The 16,135-nt window shown below is 37.0% G+C and overlaps 2 protein-coding genes across 4 annotated transcripts in view; one reads left to right on the top strand and one right to left on the bottom strand.

Moving 5' to 3' along the window:
* The window catches only part of ckap5 (cytoskeleton associated protein 5), a 43,426-nt gene extending 42,050 nt beyond the window's left edge, over window positions 1-1,376 (bottom strand). For both annotated transcript variants that reach the window (XM_059334353.1, XM_059334354.1), the window contains exon 1: window positions 1,260-1,376. The gene's annotated coding sequence lies outside the window, so the exon portion shown is untranslated. The remainder of the gene's footprint in view (window positions 1-1,259) is intronic.
* cstpp1 (centriolar satellite-associated tubulin polyglutamylase complex regulator 1) lies at window positions 2-15,505 on the top strand. 2 transcript variants are annotated; one of them, XM_059334356.1, is made up of 9 exons: window positions 2-59; window positions 4,368-4,470; window positions 6,239-6,369; window positions 6,695-6,779; window positions 9,445-9,530; window positions 10,529-10,736; window positions 11,294-11,403; window positions 13,600-13,663; window positions 13,762-15,505. In XM_059334356.1, exons 1-9 carry the CDS (start codon window positions 38-40, stop codon window positions 13,928-13,930), a joined length of 978 nt encoding a protein of 325 aa, XP_059190339.1. In that variant the 5' UTR covers window positions 2-37; the 3' UTR covers window positions 13,931-15,505. The 2 variants fall into 2 exon arrangements, with proteins under 2 accessions (XP_059190339.1, XP_059190338.1); XM_059334355.1 differs by lacking the exon at window positions 2-59 and adding an exon at window positions 4,021-4,235.
* The last annotated feature ends 630 nt before the right edge of the window (window positions 15,506-16,135 follow it).

The following is a 16,135-nucleotide window of genomic DNA, read 5'->3' as shown; positions in this document are numbered from 1 at the left end:
AACTTTTATTGACTGTGTGAAGGTATTTTGCTCTCTGATGTACACAATCAAAACTCTGGGTGAGTGTTGACACAAACAGTCTAGTTTAAAGTTGTTCATCACTAAAAACCACATTTGCAGGAACATTATAAACCAAAACCACAGACGAGTTCTCTCCACATATCACAGAACTGCTATCAATATGTCCAAGCTGTTATTCCGAATACACACAAGGTTCATACACTTTTAGAGTGGTCAAATTCAAGCACTTTTCAGGACGTTCAAGGTCCATTTTCAAGCTTTTCCAGGACCTTACAACGGTTGTAAGTTGCATGTTTTAGATGAGTACTTGCATGCTAAAAGGGGTAATTTACCTCGACCATACCGACAGCGATGGTTTTACACTTTTAACAACCAAAAGTACAGTTTGCTAATCTCAATATTCAATTTATTCTTTTTTTCATTGAACGTGTGATTATCTAGTCAGACTGCAAGAGAAATACAGTAAGAATTTCAAGCATTTCCAAGCACTTTATCCAAAATCCAAGCACTTTTCAAACCTTGAAAATACAACATTAAAATAAAAGCATTTTCAAGGATTTCAAGCATCAGTATCGACAGGTATACGAGCATATAGGGGAGGTGGGGAAGCAGTAAACCGCCAGATTTCTGAGTGAAATTTTGAACTGCATACCAGACTGAACACACGAGGGCTGAAGGAGGACGTGCACTCATAAACTAGACTGCACCATTACAGGCAGCATTACAGTCGAAATCAATTAGCTTCGTAAACGTTTGCAAACTGTGCCATCGACCACATAACAATTGCAATGTTTGTCATCTTTGCAGTTTCCAGTGTGCTCAGATTGGGAGTGGTCACCATATTATCTAGCTGTTTGTCAGAGAGCGCCATTAACAAGCAAACTTAGCAACGACTGTGACAGTTGCTACGTTAGCATGTCAACCCGCTCATTCTGAATAATGCCACTCCTGCAAAAAAAATAATACAAGCAGCTCACATTGAGCACCAACATGTAGCTTGAAAGCAAATTTGGTATAATCGCATTAGGTTCATCATATGTTCATAGTGCGACCTTATTGTTAGCTACTAGAAACAAGGCTAACCTTAGGAGCTAACCTTCCACAACCGCCAACACAGACAGGCCTTACAACGCAGTTCACAACGGCAGCTAAAGAAACACAACAACCTAGCATGCTAGCTCAGAGTAACATACAAGCTTTAATTAAAATAGGAAAATAATTGTGTATTGCTGGGATACCTGTTTGCGTCTCAGGAAGACAATACGATGCTGCCTGTATAGTTCGATGGGGATGATAATGGGATCACTACGTAGAAGCCTACCGGAGCTTTATACAAGCGTTGCCAGTGAACACAGCACAACTTCCGGTGCAAATTAAAACTGACATCTACAAGGTACCTCGTGTAATTCAAAGTATGTAATTAATCTAAATATATTGTGTAGTATATGTGTATGGATCAATAACATGATCTAACCCAGTGTCAGTGCCAGTATTTTTTTCCAATAAAAATCTGATTATATACAGGAAAATAAATTAACTAAATGAGAAAAAAATACAATCCACGTTTACATTGCACTACTGTGGTATATAATATATTGATAAAATGCGTAAATGTAGAAATACAAAAAAATTATAATTTGATGTTTTTAAGAATGAAGTCATTATGTATACGTCCACTTAAATACAATGTAGGTGGATGAAGTATTTTATATTTATCATTTTTTGTGATTACACCATTTGACATCTTGCCAACCCTTATTTGTCACTGACCCATATGCCTTAAATAACATTGTGGGATGGAGTTTGATGTTTTCTTTCTGTGCAACTGAGACAGTTTGCGCTCTTATTTTGAAACAGTTAAGCACCAGTTTCCGGTCATGCCTGTTTCCAACTTGTTGTAGCGTTTTGAATTGCCTCCAAGGGCGGAGCATAGATGGGGCGGAGACAGCGGCACCACCCTGAATACATTCTTCTTGTGTTTAATAATTTTGTATCAACATTTTGTATACAGTCTTAGTGCATGAGCAATAAAAGAAAACACTTGAAACACTAGTAGACCCCACATTATGTTGGATTCATGCCCCACATAATTACATTTTACTCATTAGCGGCTTCATTGTTTGTCACTAGACAAAGTCATTGATTGGTTGAATTTGAAATATGGTCCGCCCCCAAAGTATAAGATTCTTTTGCTGATTGGACCAACATTTATATTGCTTTTCCTGAGAAGATATTTGATTGGCTGGTCTGAAATTAAGCCCTTTTTGCAACTATGAAAACTTTATTATTATTATTCAACAACTCATATGTATTGACTAGAATTGGGTTATTGGGTTATATCTATATACAGTCTATGGTTCTTGCATAATAATCCATGCAAAAGCAACTATGTTTATGTTTTGTTTATTTCACTGGAAAATTTTCAGAGTAAGCCCATATTTTTGCTTCTCTAGTAACAATGCTTAGAACTTTTTAATAGGACACTCTCAATGTGGACACTCTCAGACTCCCACATACAATAAAATGGTTATAAATGTCTTAAATGACTACACTGCATTCTAACAGTTTGTAAATAGCAAATATAAAACTGGGAAATAAAGGCATAAATGTATTTGAGTGTAAACAAATGTAATAACCAAACAACAACAACAACAACAACAACAACAACAACAACAGGATTAGCTGGTTCAACAATAGAACATCAAAATGATCCACACCAGCTGTCCATCTATCTATATCCTCCATTACCAGACTGTAGCTCTTCAACCACTGCATATTATACACATAACAGAAGCAGTGATTTTCTTGCTCTAAATATAGACCTAAGCGAAAATGACTTAAATATACCATCAGAGGATACACAGTGTCTCTTCTCAAGTTGAGAAAGCCATGTTTTTTAATTCAACTTTTTTTAAATAACATTGTGAATAGGCATACATTATATCCAGCAGTTGGTACCAACACTTTATACTTTATAGAGACTTTATACGCAAGACAAGTGCCTGATTGTGGAGAGTATTTACACTGTGGAGACAAGAAGTGCCATGTCAGAGATGAGTACTGTTAGCATTATTATACTTACATATGTGTTTGTGTTTGTGTGTGTGTGTGTGTGTGTGTGTGTGTGTGTGTATGTATACACATTACTGTATATATTACTGTTGTTTGTAATTTTAATCCTCTCCAATGTCCAGGAAGAAACTTACACAACAAGCCGAAATATAGAGTATTAGAAAATATTGGATATAACATAGGCTTTATATCCCTTGTGGGACTAAATAATAAGCACAATATTTTAGTGACAACAAAACAAAACCTAATGTAAAGTTCAAGTCTTTAAATAATTAATAATAAATTGCTGCTTCACTACAGTTAAAAGGCATTGCCTCAAAAGTCTTATAATGGTATGGACTAATATTTTTGCTTACAGTACAATGCTAGTTGTTGTTTACCAGAGTATTTATGAACAAAAGATACATGAAAATCCGAGAAGGAGATTTGTCTAGCTGTTTTCAAAGAAATCGTTAAAAAAAACACACAATACGTACCAATACGCTTTACATTAACCTAGAAAATAATACAAATTTTAAACGGGTCATGAGACTTGGGACTTTACTGGGCCAAATGGGCATTTTGATCACTAGCACAGCTTTTACGAAATCGCAATTTATGTTTCATGCTTTTTCAGACCATGTCACAGTTTATAATTGGTGTGTATTAATTGGATGTGTAGAGCTAGAGTGAATGACATCACAGCTGGATTGGAGAGGAGAACATGACAGTATAGTTTAGTAGAATAAAAGCCTGAGAGGTAACTGTGTCTTAACAGAAATTCCAGGATATTGCTGTTTTTTTAGTTAAAGCCCCATTAGGAACTATATCTTAATAAGAAGCTAAGTATTTTCTAGTAATTATCATTATAAAGTAGAAAATAGCATAGGAACTATGTGTGCTGTGTTGTTCGGGGGGAATCAAATTAATGTTACCCACAACATTCTGCTGCTTCCATGGACAGCCAGTTCTATGACAGCTAGCAAAGTCCCAAAGGCTACGTACATTTAATGTTGTTTTCTTTCTACATAGATAGCTAGATAGCTTGCAGGTTGTAGCTACATGCTCCTCAATTCCATTAATGCTAATTTCAACGTTATTTCCTGAAAGCATGACCAGAATGAACCGTTTTAATTCCACCGTCCCAGATGATGAGTACCTCGGTAGGTTCTGTGCTAGCTGCAGTGCTAACACTTCGCCTTTCTATCTTTTACTAACTTGTATAGTGGTCCATTTGAAGTCTGTTTTTTGTAGCCGTGTGTGTATGATTATGCGTGTGTTTATTTTTCCCACAGCGGACAGTAATGTGTTGTTCTACCTAAGTGATGCAGTGACCCAGCTGCTGGAGCATAAAGAGGAATACACCCAGTTTGGGATGATACGCTACTTTGCCGAATAGTATGTTACACTCGATACAATACACAGCTATTTTCTTTTTTAAGCTTCAATTTTTATTTGAGTTTTTTTTACATTTAAATACAATAATACACAAAAACAAACGAACAACAACAACAAAACACTTCCATTAGCAGCTTATAGGTCCTTCTATTCAGCCACAATGCAACAATTCTGTCTGTTCAGTCATCATTACTATAATTACTTGTGATATCAACCTCACCCTTTCTGTAATAATTCCATTCCTCCCATTTCCCTTCAAACTGTTCCTCCCGCATTCTCAGGATATGTGTGAACCTCTCCATATCATAAATCTCCTCCACAACACTCAGCCACTGTTCTCTAGTAAGGGGATCTACCTTATACCAGGCCCTTTTTATTGCCTTCCTGCTAGCCACCAATAATACTTTCACCAGGTATTTATCTCCTCCTTGTACCTCCTCTTGTGGAATGTTCCCCAGATATAATAAAAAGTCTTTGGTATCTCATATCCCACTATCTCTCTCAGCACACTCCAGACTCCCTCCCAATATCCCTCCATCTTTTGACATTTCCAAAACACATGTATGGTGTATGGTCTGCCACCGCTTGACCACACAACCTCGCACATGATTTCTGATCTGGTGTATATCTCCCCTTAATCTTTGGTGTTATGAAAAACCTTATAATGTTCTTCCACCCAAATTCTTGCCATACCCTAGAGCCAGTGGCTGAACCTTACACACATTATACCAGTCATTTTCTGTTATTTATATTCCAAACTCTTTTTTCCCATTTTCCTTTAATATAGACAGTTGAATTATCCCCACTGGCACCTATATTTTGGTGTAGAGCTGAGATTACGCTACATTTTCTCCCTTCATATGCAGTTATCATTATTTTAATAATCCTGTTCTGTTCTTTGGGTTCTTTTAACACACAGCTATTTTCTATGTGTGTAGCTGGTTCTTCTGTATAAATGTCATCGATGGAATGTAAGTACATTTCCTCAAGTACTGTACTTAAGTAAAATTTTGAGGTATGTGTACCTGAATCTCACATTGTAGTATTAGTACTTTTACTTAAGTAAGAGATCTGAATACTTTTCCCACCACTGATAAAGGTGCATATTACTGATGTAAGGCATGGGAAGCTAATGCAAACATTGTAAATGACATATCATGGTAAAAACAGCTAAAATCAATACATTCAATTACTTTTGATGTGGCTGATTTCCTTTGTTAAGATATTTATACTAAAACAGCGCTAGTATATGATAATTTGTTGACCTAACAAACATTTGTACATCTTAACACACTTGCAAATTTGGAGGTATGTGTCTTTTGGTATGTGGGTGTACATCTGTTTACATTTATTAGAAATATACCATATATGGTATGTCAGATATTATATAACACATTTAGAATGATGTATGGTTTTTCAAATTGTATTTGTATTTTGTATATAAATATAAAATTCCATGTATATTTTGATAGAGTTTAATATATCAGACATTTTCTTTGTCAGACATATCAATAATGACTATGTATTGTTTACAGTAATTAAATATGTAAGGAATGACAAAATATATTTGATATGAACATATTAATACATTTGTCAATCAAAGAAACAAGACCACACCCCATTTCTGTTTTAGAAGTCAGACTGTTGTCCAAGCTGAGAGGGCTGACAAACATAGTTTTGTCTATTTTGTATCTAATTTTGAACTCACTGATGACCAACATTTTGAGGTTTATTTTTTGCTTTTTTTTGTCTGTGTGCGTGTTTGTAGTTTCAGCAGTGTAAAGAACAGTAACCACGTGCTCTTCAGAGAGTATAACTACATTAGAGCTACTCCTCATAACAGAGCCTCGTTCATCAGAGTCTTCTGGAGATGCTACAGACAGACTGGCAAGAGTGGAGGTGAGTTAGAGTCAGTAATTATGAGAATGAAAACTTTTCAGCTTTGGTTTAGTTAGATTGTGATAGCCATTTATCCCCCTTTCTCAATACAAGGCTGGGTTTATGTTATAATGCTCACAATGAAAGTCCCAGTTATAGTAATAAACTAGACTAATGTCTTTTAAGAGTTAACAGTAGTCACTCATTTCTAATATCCTATTACTTCTTTCCAAATAATAGTTTGTTGCAAAACCCACAGCTGTTAATGTCTGTAACATTTGAATCAGTGCTTCACTGGTGTATATTCTGTAATTAAAACTGGTTTTATTCTCTTGTTGTATTACAGAATTGCTGTCCATGCTGGAGTACAGGTCGCTGCTGCAGTTATTGTGTCCAGACTTCCCTTTGGACATTGTGCAGAGTTCAGCCAGGTCAGTACAGAAACACCTTAGACCAGTTGTTCCCAAGTGGTGTGCCATGAGACAAGTCCAAGGAATTTTGTGAGAACCATACACTATTAATGCAGTATGACTCACAGCTCAACCTAAATGTAATAATTGCTATTATGAACATGTGGTTAATGTTGTCAAGCGGTAGCGGGTTGTTTAACTTTAGGCACAAAAAGAGTTTGATGGAGTCTCTGTGGCTTAGCTGGTTTAAGCACCTGTCTTGTATGCAGTGCCTGTGCAACTGCTGAAACAACCCATAATGACCCATATGAGCCTTTGGTAGGGCTGGGCGATATGGACCAAAAATCATATCCCGATATAGTATTTAGGCTGAATATCGATATGTGATATATATCCCGATATTTTTATTGCAAAGTGAGAGCAGATGTTCAGTCAAAGTCAAAGCCAAATAAGACATGTTACAAGTAGTTTTACTGAAACTGTTTGTTTAAGTGAACATAAATACTGTAAAACAACAGGAGTACCTTTCTTTATAGTGCACATTTAAATAAAAAAAAATCTTAAATAAAAATAGGCTATGAAATAAAATAGGCCAATCTTTTTCTGAAATAAATATATTTAAATGAGAAAAGAAAAACAAACATTACAAAAGAAATGAATATAAAAAACCCTAGTAAGGGCAGCATTTATATATAGAAAGATTTTTTTTTAACTATATTGATATATGCGATATGGTCTAATTCCATATCACATTTAAAAATATATTGATATGTTTTTCATTGTGATATATATCACGGTTTGCGAAGCATCCTAAAAATAATGCACAAGCCATTATACATACATGTACTGTTTGCGGTTGTAAAAAAGGCTGCAGTTTCATTGAATTTAGACTTCAAAGCCACTGATCTAGGTTTAGGTCATCGTTTACATTTGGTTTTTTTTACATGGGACACAACCCTCATACTCCTGGGTGAAAGTCCAGGGTCTGAATGCCCTCCGCACCCTCGTAGCTGGCTACTTTTCCCCACTGGCTGGCTACTCCATGTCCAAGTAGAAGGGCCTGATCATTGGAGTGCAATACATCAAAGTAAAGAAAAATAAACGAATGATAATATTTGTTATAGAGGCTATTATTCTCTGATATGAATACAGGTGTGCCTTGAAATTTTGGCTTGCACTTTGATGTGGCTTGGGCACAAAAGTTTGAAATCCACTGCCTTAGACAACACATTACACTCATTTCTTCAATACATTTCATTATGTCATCAAGCTGTTGGACCAGGAATTATTTGACCTGTTGTTCACCATTCCAAAGAGGCCACACCTTTGTTGTTTGGTTACCACAACTTATACACTGCATGCTGTGAAAATAAGCCTGTTTGGTTTACTATGATGATTAGTATGAGGTACGTACTGTAAAACAAATTGGATGCCATTGAAGTAGTCATAAAATAATGTACAGCCATTATCACATAGTTATACTGAACAAAAATACACTTGTATTTGCTCCCATTTTCATAAATAAAAGATCAAAGACCTTTTCTACAGCACAATAGGCTTATTTATAGTGTTACATAAATACTGATAGCAGCATTTGTTCAGGAGCTTGGCGATATTTTGATACTGTCCAGTCACAAACCAGTGTCAATTTAGCACCAAATCCCTATTAAGATGCAGCATGACCACACAGGTCAGGTTAGGGCTGGGCGATATATAGATATAAAAAATATATCAATATATTTTTAAATGTGATATTGAATTAGACCAAATCGCATATATTGATATAGTTCAATTTTTTCTTTATATATAAATGCTGCCCTTACTAGGGTTTGTCACATTTAGTTATGTTATGTTGTAATGTTCATTATTCTTTTCTTATTTAAATATATATTTATTTCAGAAAAAAGATTGGCCTATTTTATGTCATAGGCTATTTTTATTTATTTTATTATTATTTTTTTTAAAGTTACTCCAGTTGTTATACAGTATTTATGTTCACTTAAATAAACGGTTTCAATAAAACTATTTGTGACATGTCATATTTGGCTTTGACCTTGACTGACCATTTGCTCTCACTTTGTGATAAAAAATATCAGGACATATATCGTATATCGGTATTCAGCCTAAATATATATCGGGATATGACATTTGTTCCATATCGCCCAGCCCTAGGTCAGGTGGTACGATAAAAAAGAAAAGGAGTCCTCAATAACATTATTTTAACAAATGTATGCCTGGACCAAAACTGGAAGATAGTTCCACAGGAGAGGAGCCTGATAACTGAAGGCTCTGCTTCTACTTTTGGAAAACCGCAAGTAACTCTGCATTCTGGAAGTGGAGCGCTCTAGTCTAGTAATAGGCTTCTATGAGCTCTTTTAGATATGATCATGCCTGACCATTAAGGGTTTTGTTGGTGAGAAGGATTTTTAATTAAATTCTGGATTTTTTAGGCAGCTAGTGCAGAGAGGCTGATACGGGAGAAATACGATCTCTTTTCCTAGTTGTCATCAGTACACATGCAGCAGAATTCTCAGCAAACTGGAGAGAGTTGAGGGATTCATTGGAGCAGCCGGACAATAATGAATTGCAATCATCAAACGTAGAAATAACAAATGCATGGACAAGTTTTTCTGGATCTTTTTTGAGACAGGGTGTGTCAAATTTTTGAAATGTTATTGTCCCGTAGAATTGTTGTAATGGAGGACGCCACAGACTGTCTGATGTCTTTCTCTGATTTCCTCTACGCCCTGCAGCTCCAGTTCTACTACCAAGGTATGATAGAATCTACTGTTATGTTTCAAATTATACAATGTACAATATGTCCTGGCTTATACTCACTTGGTTTGGCTGTAACCTAGATTAATTGGTGTATTAATGATTTTTATTTGTTTCTAATTATTTTTTCAATGGAATTAAATTCAAGCAGTTTGAATGTAATACTCGCTGTTATGAACAGAATAAAAACAGAATGGCAAGGTTTCCAAATCCTGCTACCTGTATTCAGTTGACTGCAGTCTAATGCTCAAACTGGGACACTTTATGTTTTTTGTTAATATAGACACTCATTCTGAATTTGACAAATTCTGTTTATATTTATGTTTTACACAGCGTCTGACTTTTTTTGGAACCGGGGTTATATGTTTAGATAAAAATAATAGCAATATTAGAAACCTATTGACTACCATTAGTCAGAGATGTGGAGTCATGAGTTTGATGACTTTTGACATGACTTATGACTTGAAAAGACTTGCTACTTTCCCCAAAACCCAAAGATGAAAAAGTCTGTTACTAAGGACCGCTCAACCTCTCTATGTGTATAAATGTGTGCATCTCTTGTAGTATGCTCTTGTTATGCACTTGGTTTTTTTTACAAATGTTTGAAGAATGTTCTTGCAAAAAAATGTCGATAAATAAATACAGATTTTTAAAGCATACATGATCTGTGTAAATATTATTACTCTGTTGTTAAAAGGACTCGAAAGGACTTGAAACTCAAACTGTAGGACTGGGGACTTGAGACTTATCCATCTTGACTTGGGACTTGACTCAGGACTTGAGGGCAAAGACTTGCGACTTACTTGCGACTTGCAAAACTAGGGCTTGGTCCCACCTCTGCCATTAGTATGGGAGGAATCCTCTTTTCATATGGAGTTATATCAAATGTATTTCTAATATCTAATTTATGATGAAAGGCCATATTAGCAGCCTAATCCATTTCCCAACCCTATGTTGAAGAGAATAGAATTAAGGCCTTTATGCTGTGTCTGCAGAGTTCCTGGACAGCGTGCTGCTAATCTACCAGGACCTGTTAGCAGGGAAGAGTCCCAACACTGTCATCGTCCCCACGTCCACCTCCATCGAGCAGCTCCCCTCTGTGGCTGCAGAGGAGAACGACAAGGAGGAGCAGCAGCAAGACGGAGTGGAGCCGTCCTCTCTCGCTCAGTGTATAGAAGCCCTCTGTGACAGGTTCAAACGCAGGTAAAACAGACGTACTGTTGACCAGACACCCTCTTTCTTTTTGCTCTGGTCTCATCTATGCTGCAGCTGAACATAAACAGGAGTAGTTTAGTTTAGTTTATTATTAAGATCCCCATTAGCTGCAGCAAAGCCACAGCTATTCTTCCTGGGGTCCAACAGTATCAAATATACAGTTGAAAACACAAAACATAATTAAAATAATAATTAAAAATAATTATTCATATATTAATCCATATTACACAAATTTCTACATATCATATATGTATACATCATTACAAAATCTACTAACACATAATACATATGTTGTATATACACATTCGTTCTACAGCATATACATTATAATAACACATCATATATCTATATAAATATACTACATACATATAAATATACCATGTTTTCTTATTTTGATAAATAATGTTTCATAATATTTTGAATTGCTTTATGAGTAGTGTTGTTAGACACCAAATGTAGCACTCAGTTGTTGTTGTTGTTGTTGTTGTTGTTTGATGTTGTTGTTATGTGTGTGTTTTAGTTGACTTTTTGTTGTCTATGTGAAGTCATCCTCCCAGGTCCTGCATGAGAGAAGTACTGGAACAGACAAACAAAGTCTCTTACTACAGCTTCGTAATGAGTCTGGCTAAACATGAGACCATCAACCAAACTATTGGTAGGTTTAAAATTCAACATTACCTTACTGCTACTACTACTACATACAGAGTGCTGTTATCATTACATATGCTGTAAAGTGTACAGTTGTATGATTTGTATATATTAGAGGTGGGAATCAGCAGAGGCACCACAATACGATTTTATCACGATACTTGAATCCCGATACGATATTATTGCATTTTTTAAAGCATTTTGCAATATGGTGAGTATTGCAATACATGATATTGCGATTTAACTGTTTAGCTGCATATTGTGTCCACAAAATTAAATTCAATCAAGAATTGTTTTGTCAAAAAAGAGATAATTCTCAGTCTATTCATCTCACTTCAGTCTTTTTATTTCTCCACAATGAGAGTCAAACCCACAGACTGACCAACAAAGTATTCAGTCAAACTGAACTGAACTGATATCAAACATGTATGGACGACAACAACTGCAGCATTTTATCAAACTTTCCTCAACTTTAAGCTTCACTGCTCTGAATGTTTTTGAATGAAACATAATAAAAGCCTGACTTTGCAGCGTTATTTTAATGTGATAATACATGGTGCCTATAAATTCCTTATATCTTTTAGTTTCACGTGATACCAGTATCTCTAGTGTATTCCTAAAAGTGATCCCTCTACGGCCTCCGTAAAAGAAAAAAACATAAAAATACTGACGGCCCGCTGAAATGCTAAATATCAATACTTTGCGGCCATGAATCAATATATTATTGCCACGCAAAATATCACAATACTATGCTGTATCGATTCTTTTCCCACACCTCTGGTATATAAGTGTACACAGTTTCTTTACGACTATATCCACTTTTCATACAGATCGTATACAATATCGCTGTATAACTTATATGAATTACTAAATAACAGAGCTGCAGACTTGCACCTTGACTTGGAATTGGCTGCTTTGACATTTTACTTTCTTTCCCTTGGATGTGTTCTGACTCATAAATATTGAAAATTCATGAAAATGAGTAAGGCAAACACGAAAAGTTGTTGTAATGTGATGCACACTTTCATTTGCAGCTGCTGGCACCAGAATACAGCTGTGCTCATATTACATACCCCGGCAAAACTGTATTATGTAATACTGTAATATGTGTGCCATTATTTAAAGAAAACATGAGTGATCATGCAACACACATTTAGTTGTACTTTTAACAGGATATAAATTCAACTATAAAGCATCACAGAATAGCACCATCATAAAACAAAACATAGCAATATTAAAAGTACTGAGATGGTCCCCGTTAAAAGTTTGCATAACCTTTGTTCTTAATACTGTGTTTTGCCCCCTTTAGCATCAATGACAGCTTGCAGTCTTTTGTGATAGTTGTAGATTAGGTTTTTTTTGTCTCAGGTGGTAAAGCTGCCCATTCTTCATTGCCCATACATTCCTAGGTTGTCTTGCATGTTTGAGATCTCCCCATTGTAGCTCAATGATACTGTGGTCAGGAGACTGTGATGACCACTGCAGAACCCTCACTTTTTACTGCTGGAGCCACAGAAGAAAGTTCAATTTTGGTCTCCTCACTCCAGTGATTTTGCTCCAAAAGTTTTGTGGCTTGCCTTGCTGCTGTGTGGCATGCAGCTGGCTGTTTTGTGGCATTTGTGCAGTAATGGCTCGCAGCCCATTTTTGTTCAAGTACCTCCTTATTGTGCATCCTGAAACAGCCATACCACTTTTTTGCAAAGAAGCCAGTATTTCAGATGAAGTTGGTTGTGGGTTTTTCTTTGGATCTTAACTAATTTTCCTGGAAAATATTATTTAAATCTTCATTGATCTACCTGACTGTGTCTTGGTTTCAACAAAGCCCCTCTTTATTGGTTTGGACATTACTATTTAGCGTTTTCAAATCTTTGGATTTGTCCCAAAGGGCAAAAGTGCCACAGGCTCTACACAGGCAACTCACAGCCGGTTGCCAACAGAAAACCCACATAGGGGCCCCCAAGGACAAAACTTTGGCAGGTTCTGCACAGACTAACCCTCAGGAGGCCATATAGGAGCCGTAAAGGGCAGAGCTGCTATGGGCCCTGAGAGGACCAACCCACAGGGGGCCTATAGAGGATTAGTGTGGTGCAAAAGCTTGCAAAAACATATCTACTCTGCACTCTTTTAGTAGCACCTCCCCAGAATATTCATTTATTCTGCTGTAAAGAAGTTAAATCTTCTCTTTCATCCCTCTGCCCTGCAGGAGCATTACCCAGCAAGGCAGAGCTGCTCATTGACCCAGAGATGGACCAGGAACTGGATAAACTGTGAGCATGCGCACACACACACACAGACAAAGACACGCACACTCTCGTATCTTCTTTTCTTCTCTTAATATTTCTCTCCTTGTCCCGTTACTGTCCAGAATCGCCCAGATCTCTGTGAGTCCTGGCAGCAACAGCAGTGGCAGTGCAATCGGGGGTCTAAAGGAGGTGCAGAGAAAGGCTTCCCCCAGGAGGAACATCCACCACAGGAGGAAGATGGAGGTGGAAAGTGATGGTTCCACAGAAGAGACCGACTCCTCGGAAAACTGACCTCTTACCTTTCACCAGTCCGTAACATGTCACTTTTCATCTCAAGTCCAAACACACTGTGGCATGTCCAAACTTTGTTGGTCATTATTTGCTATGTAAACCCAAACACTAGTGCAAGAGAAACATTTCACCTTGTGGCAGAATATGCCATTGTCTTCTCTGTGTCGAGCATTGATGTCCAGTAAAGCACTGAGTGCTTCTACATCACAATACCTCTATATAGGTGCGTTTCCACTGAGTAGTTTTTGGAAAGCAGCTGAGTGTTTTGGCTACGCCCACTAGTTAGTTCCCCTCGGCCTCTGTTCCCATACAGGTACTTTTGTAGCTGCTAACCAACAGAGTTCGAATGTGACAACAGACTGACGTAGCCAGCAGTGTTGCCAACTTATATTTAGCAACTATTCCAACCCCTCTTGTGACTCTTTTTTAAAAAGCGACTAGCAACAAATCAAGCGACTTTTTCCGGTGTTATTGGAGATTTTGGAGACTTGTTCCTACTCTTCTAAACGAGTAGCAGACGCTGTCCCAAAGCACTCACAAGCGGCCCAGTCTTCCCGCAGCAGTCTCTCCCAGCTGCAGTCAGAGCAGGATTTGTTAACCCCTCAGTGTCCAGTCTGCAAATGAATCACACATGTGTGAAATTGCCGTCTCAACCGTATCCAATCAGCATAGACTAGTTAGTAGCGGCTCAGAAAAGTATCTCAAGCCACACCCATAGCGGCTCACTAGAGGGAAAAGTACCTAATGGAAATGCACCTTATGTAGGGCAAAAAGTGCCATTGGAAAAGCCCTATATGTGTTGTGGCATCATAATGATGTGCAAGTCTCAGTCTGTTCATGGTCATGTGACATGCAATTGGTCTGGGGTGGCAGGGTGTTTTGAATTTCACAAAATGTTTGTATTGGTTGCCAATAATGCTATTTATTTAGCTAGTGATGAGTCATACACACAATAATATATATATAAAACATATTTAAAATGTCTCTGAAATTCTGTTATTGTCATGTTGGATAAGGCTCTGAAACAGCATTTATACATCTTGAAGCCGGGTTCACAGCGCCCTCAAGTGCTGCCCGCTGCCTTTCAGTGCCCTTGTTAACCAGCTGAGCTGTTCACTCCTGGTGTGGCACCATGGAGGTCTGCTGCCAGTTCTCAATCTGCACTGATCATTTTGGCTTCTGGTCGATTTTCTCTGTGTGCCAAGAATGAATCAGGCATGAAGCACTGTGATAATCTATAATAAACTATATGAAGGAGTGGTAACTACAACACTGGATGGGAACTTATATGTTTCTTGAGGAAAGTATTTTAATTTCATTTTGATTAAAGTTCTATATTGATGTATCTATTGATCTAGATTCAAGCTAAAAAGAACAACAGACTATGAACAGGACTTTCTGAAGGAATGATTATTTTTCATAACCTACACAGTGAATAAGCATCAGCTGTATTTACATTGCCAAGTTATTTGTTTTCTTGTAATTTGTGAAATGAATGACCTGAAGCTCAATATGTGAATATATGACTAATGGATATCTTACACTGAATAATAAAGATGTGACTGTGAAACCTGGGATGATTTCTGTTTTGTCACTACTAACTGATATCTGACTCTTGAGACAATTTATTAGTTTTAAATAAGATATTTAATTGGTATTGCACTTCAATAAAAGTGGAACACACACAAGACAATTAAGAAAAGAGGTTCTAAATTGATGCTGCATTGTCCAAAACGTTTGCCCCCTGTATGGGTTTAGTCAAGAAGATCTTTTATCAAACCTGCATGGAAAAAAACAACAAAGGAGACCATGTTAACACCATCTAAATGCACTTATTTTGTCTCACCTCTGCGTATATTGTTCGTTTGACTAAGTTGTCTTATGCCCAAATACATATGCACAAGCACTGAAAGAGTGCTAATAATATGTCCCCTAAAAAGTCATTTGTGCTCATGCACTGAAATAGCAGCTTGAGTGGGTGGCATCATGGAAGGGGTCCCAACTGGCGACTCTAGTTCTTCTTGGGGACTTAAATGCTCATGTGGGCAACGATGGAGTGACTGAGGGGCTTGTCTGATCTGAACCTGTGCTTTGTTTTAGGACTTCTATGCTAGTCATGGATTGGCCACACTGCAAAAAAGCCAACTTGTATTTTTTGGCCTAAAACAGTGATTTAAGTTGGTAAAACTTGGAAATATGACATAC

The sequence above is a fragment of the Centropristis striata genome, chromosome 6 (assembly GCF_030273125.1).
Source record: "Centropristis striata isolate RG_2023a ecotype Rhode Island chromosome 6, C.striata_1.0, whole genome shotgun sequence".
Taxonomy (NCBI): Eukaryota; Metazoa; Chordata; class Actinopteri; order Perciformes; family Serranidae; genus Centropristis; species Centropristis striata.
Note: the sequence above shows the minus strand (reverse complement) of the source record. Positions and strands in the feature narration are given on the sequence as shown.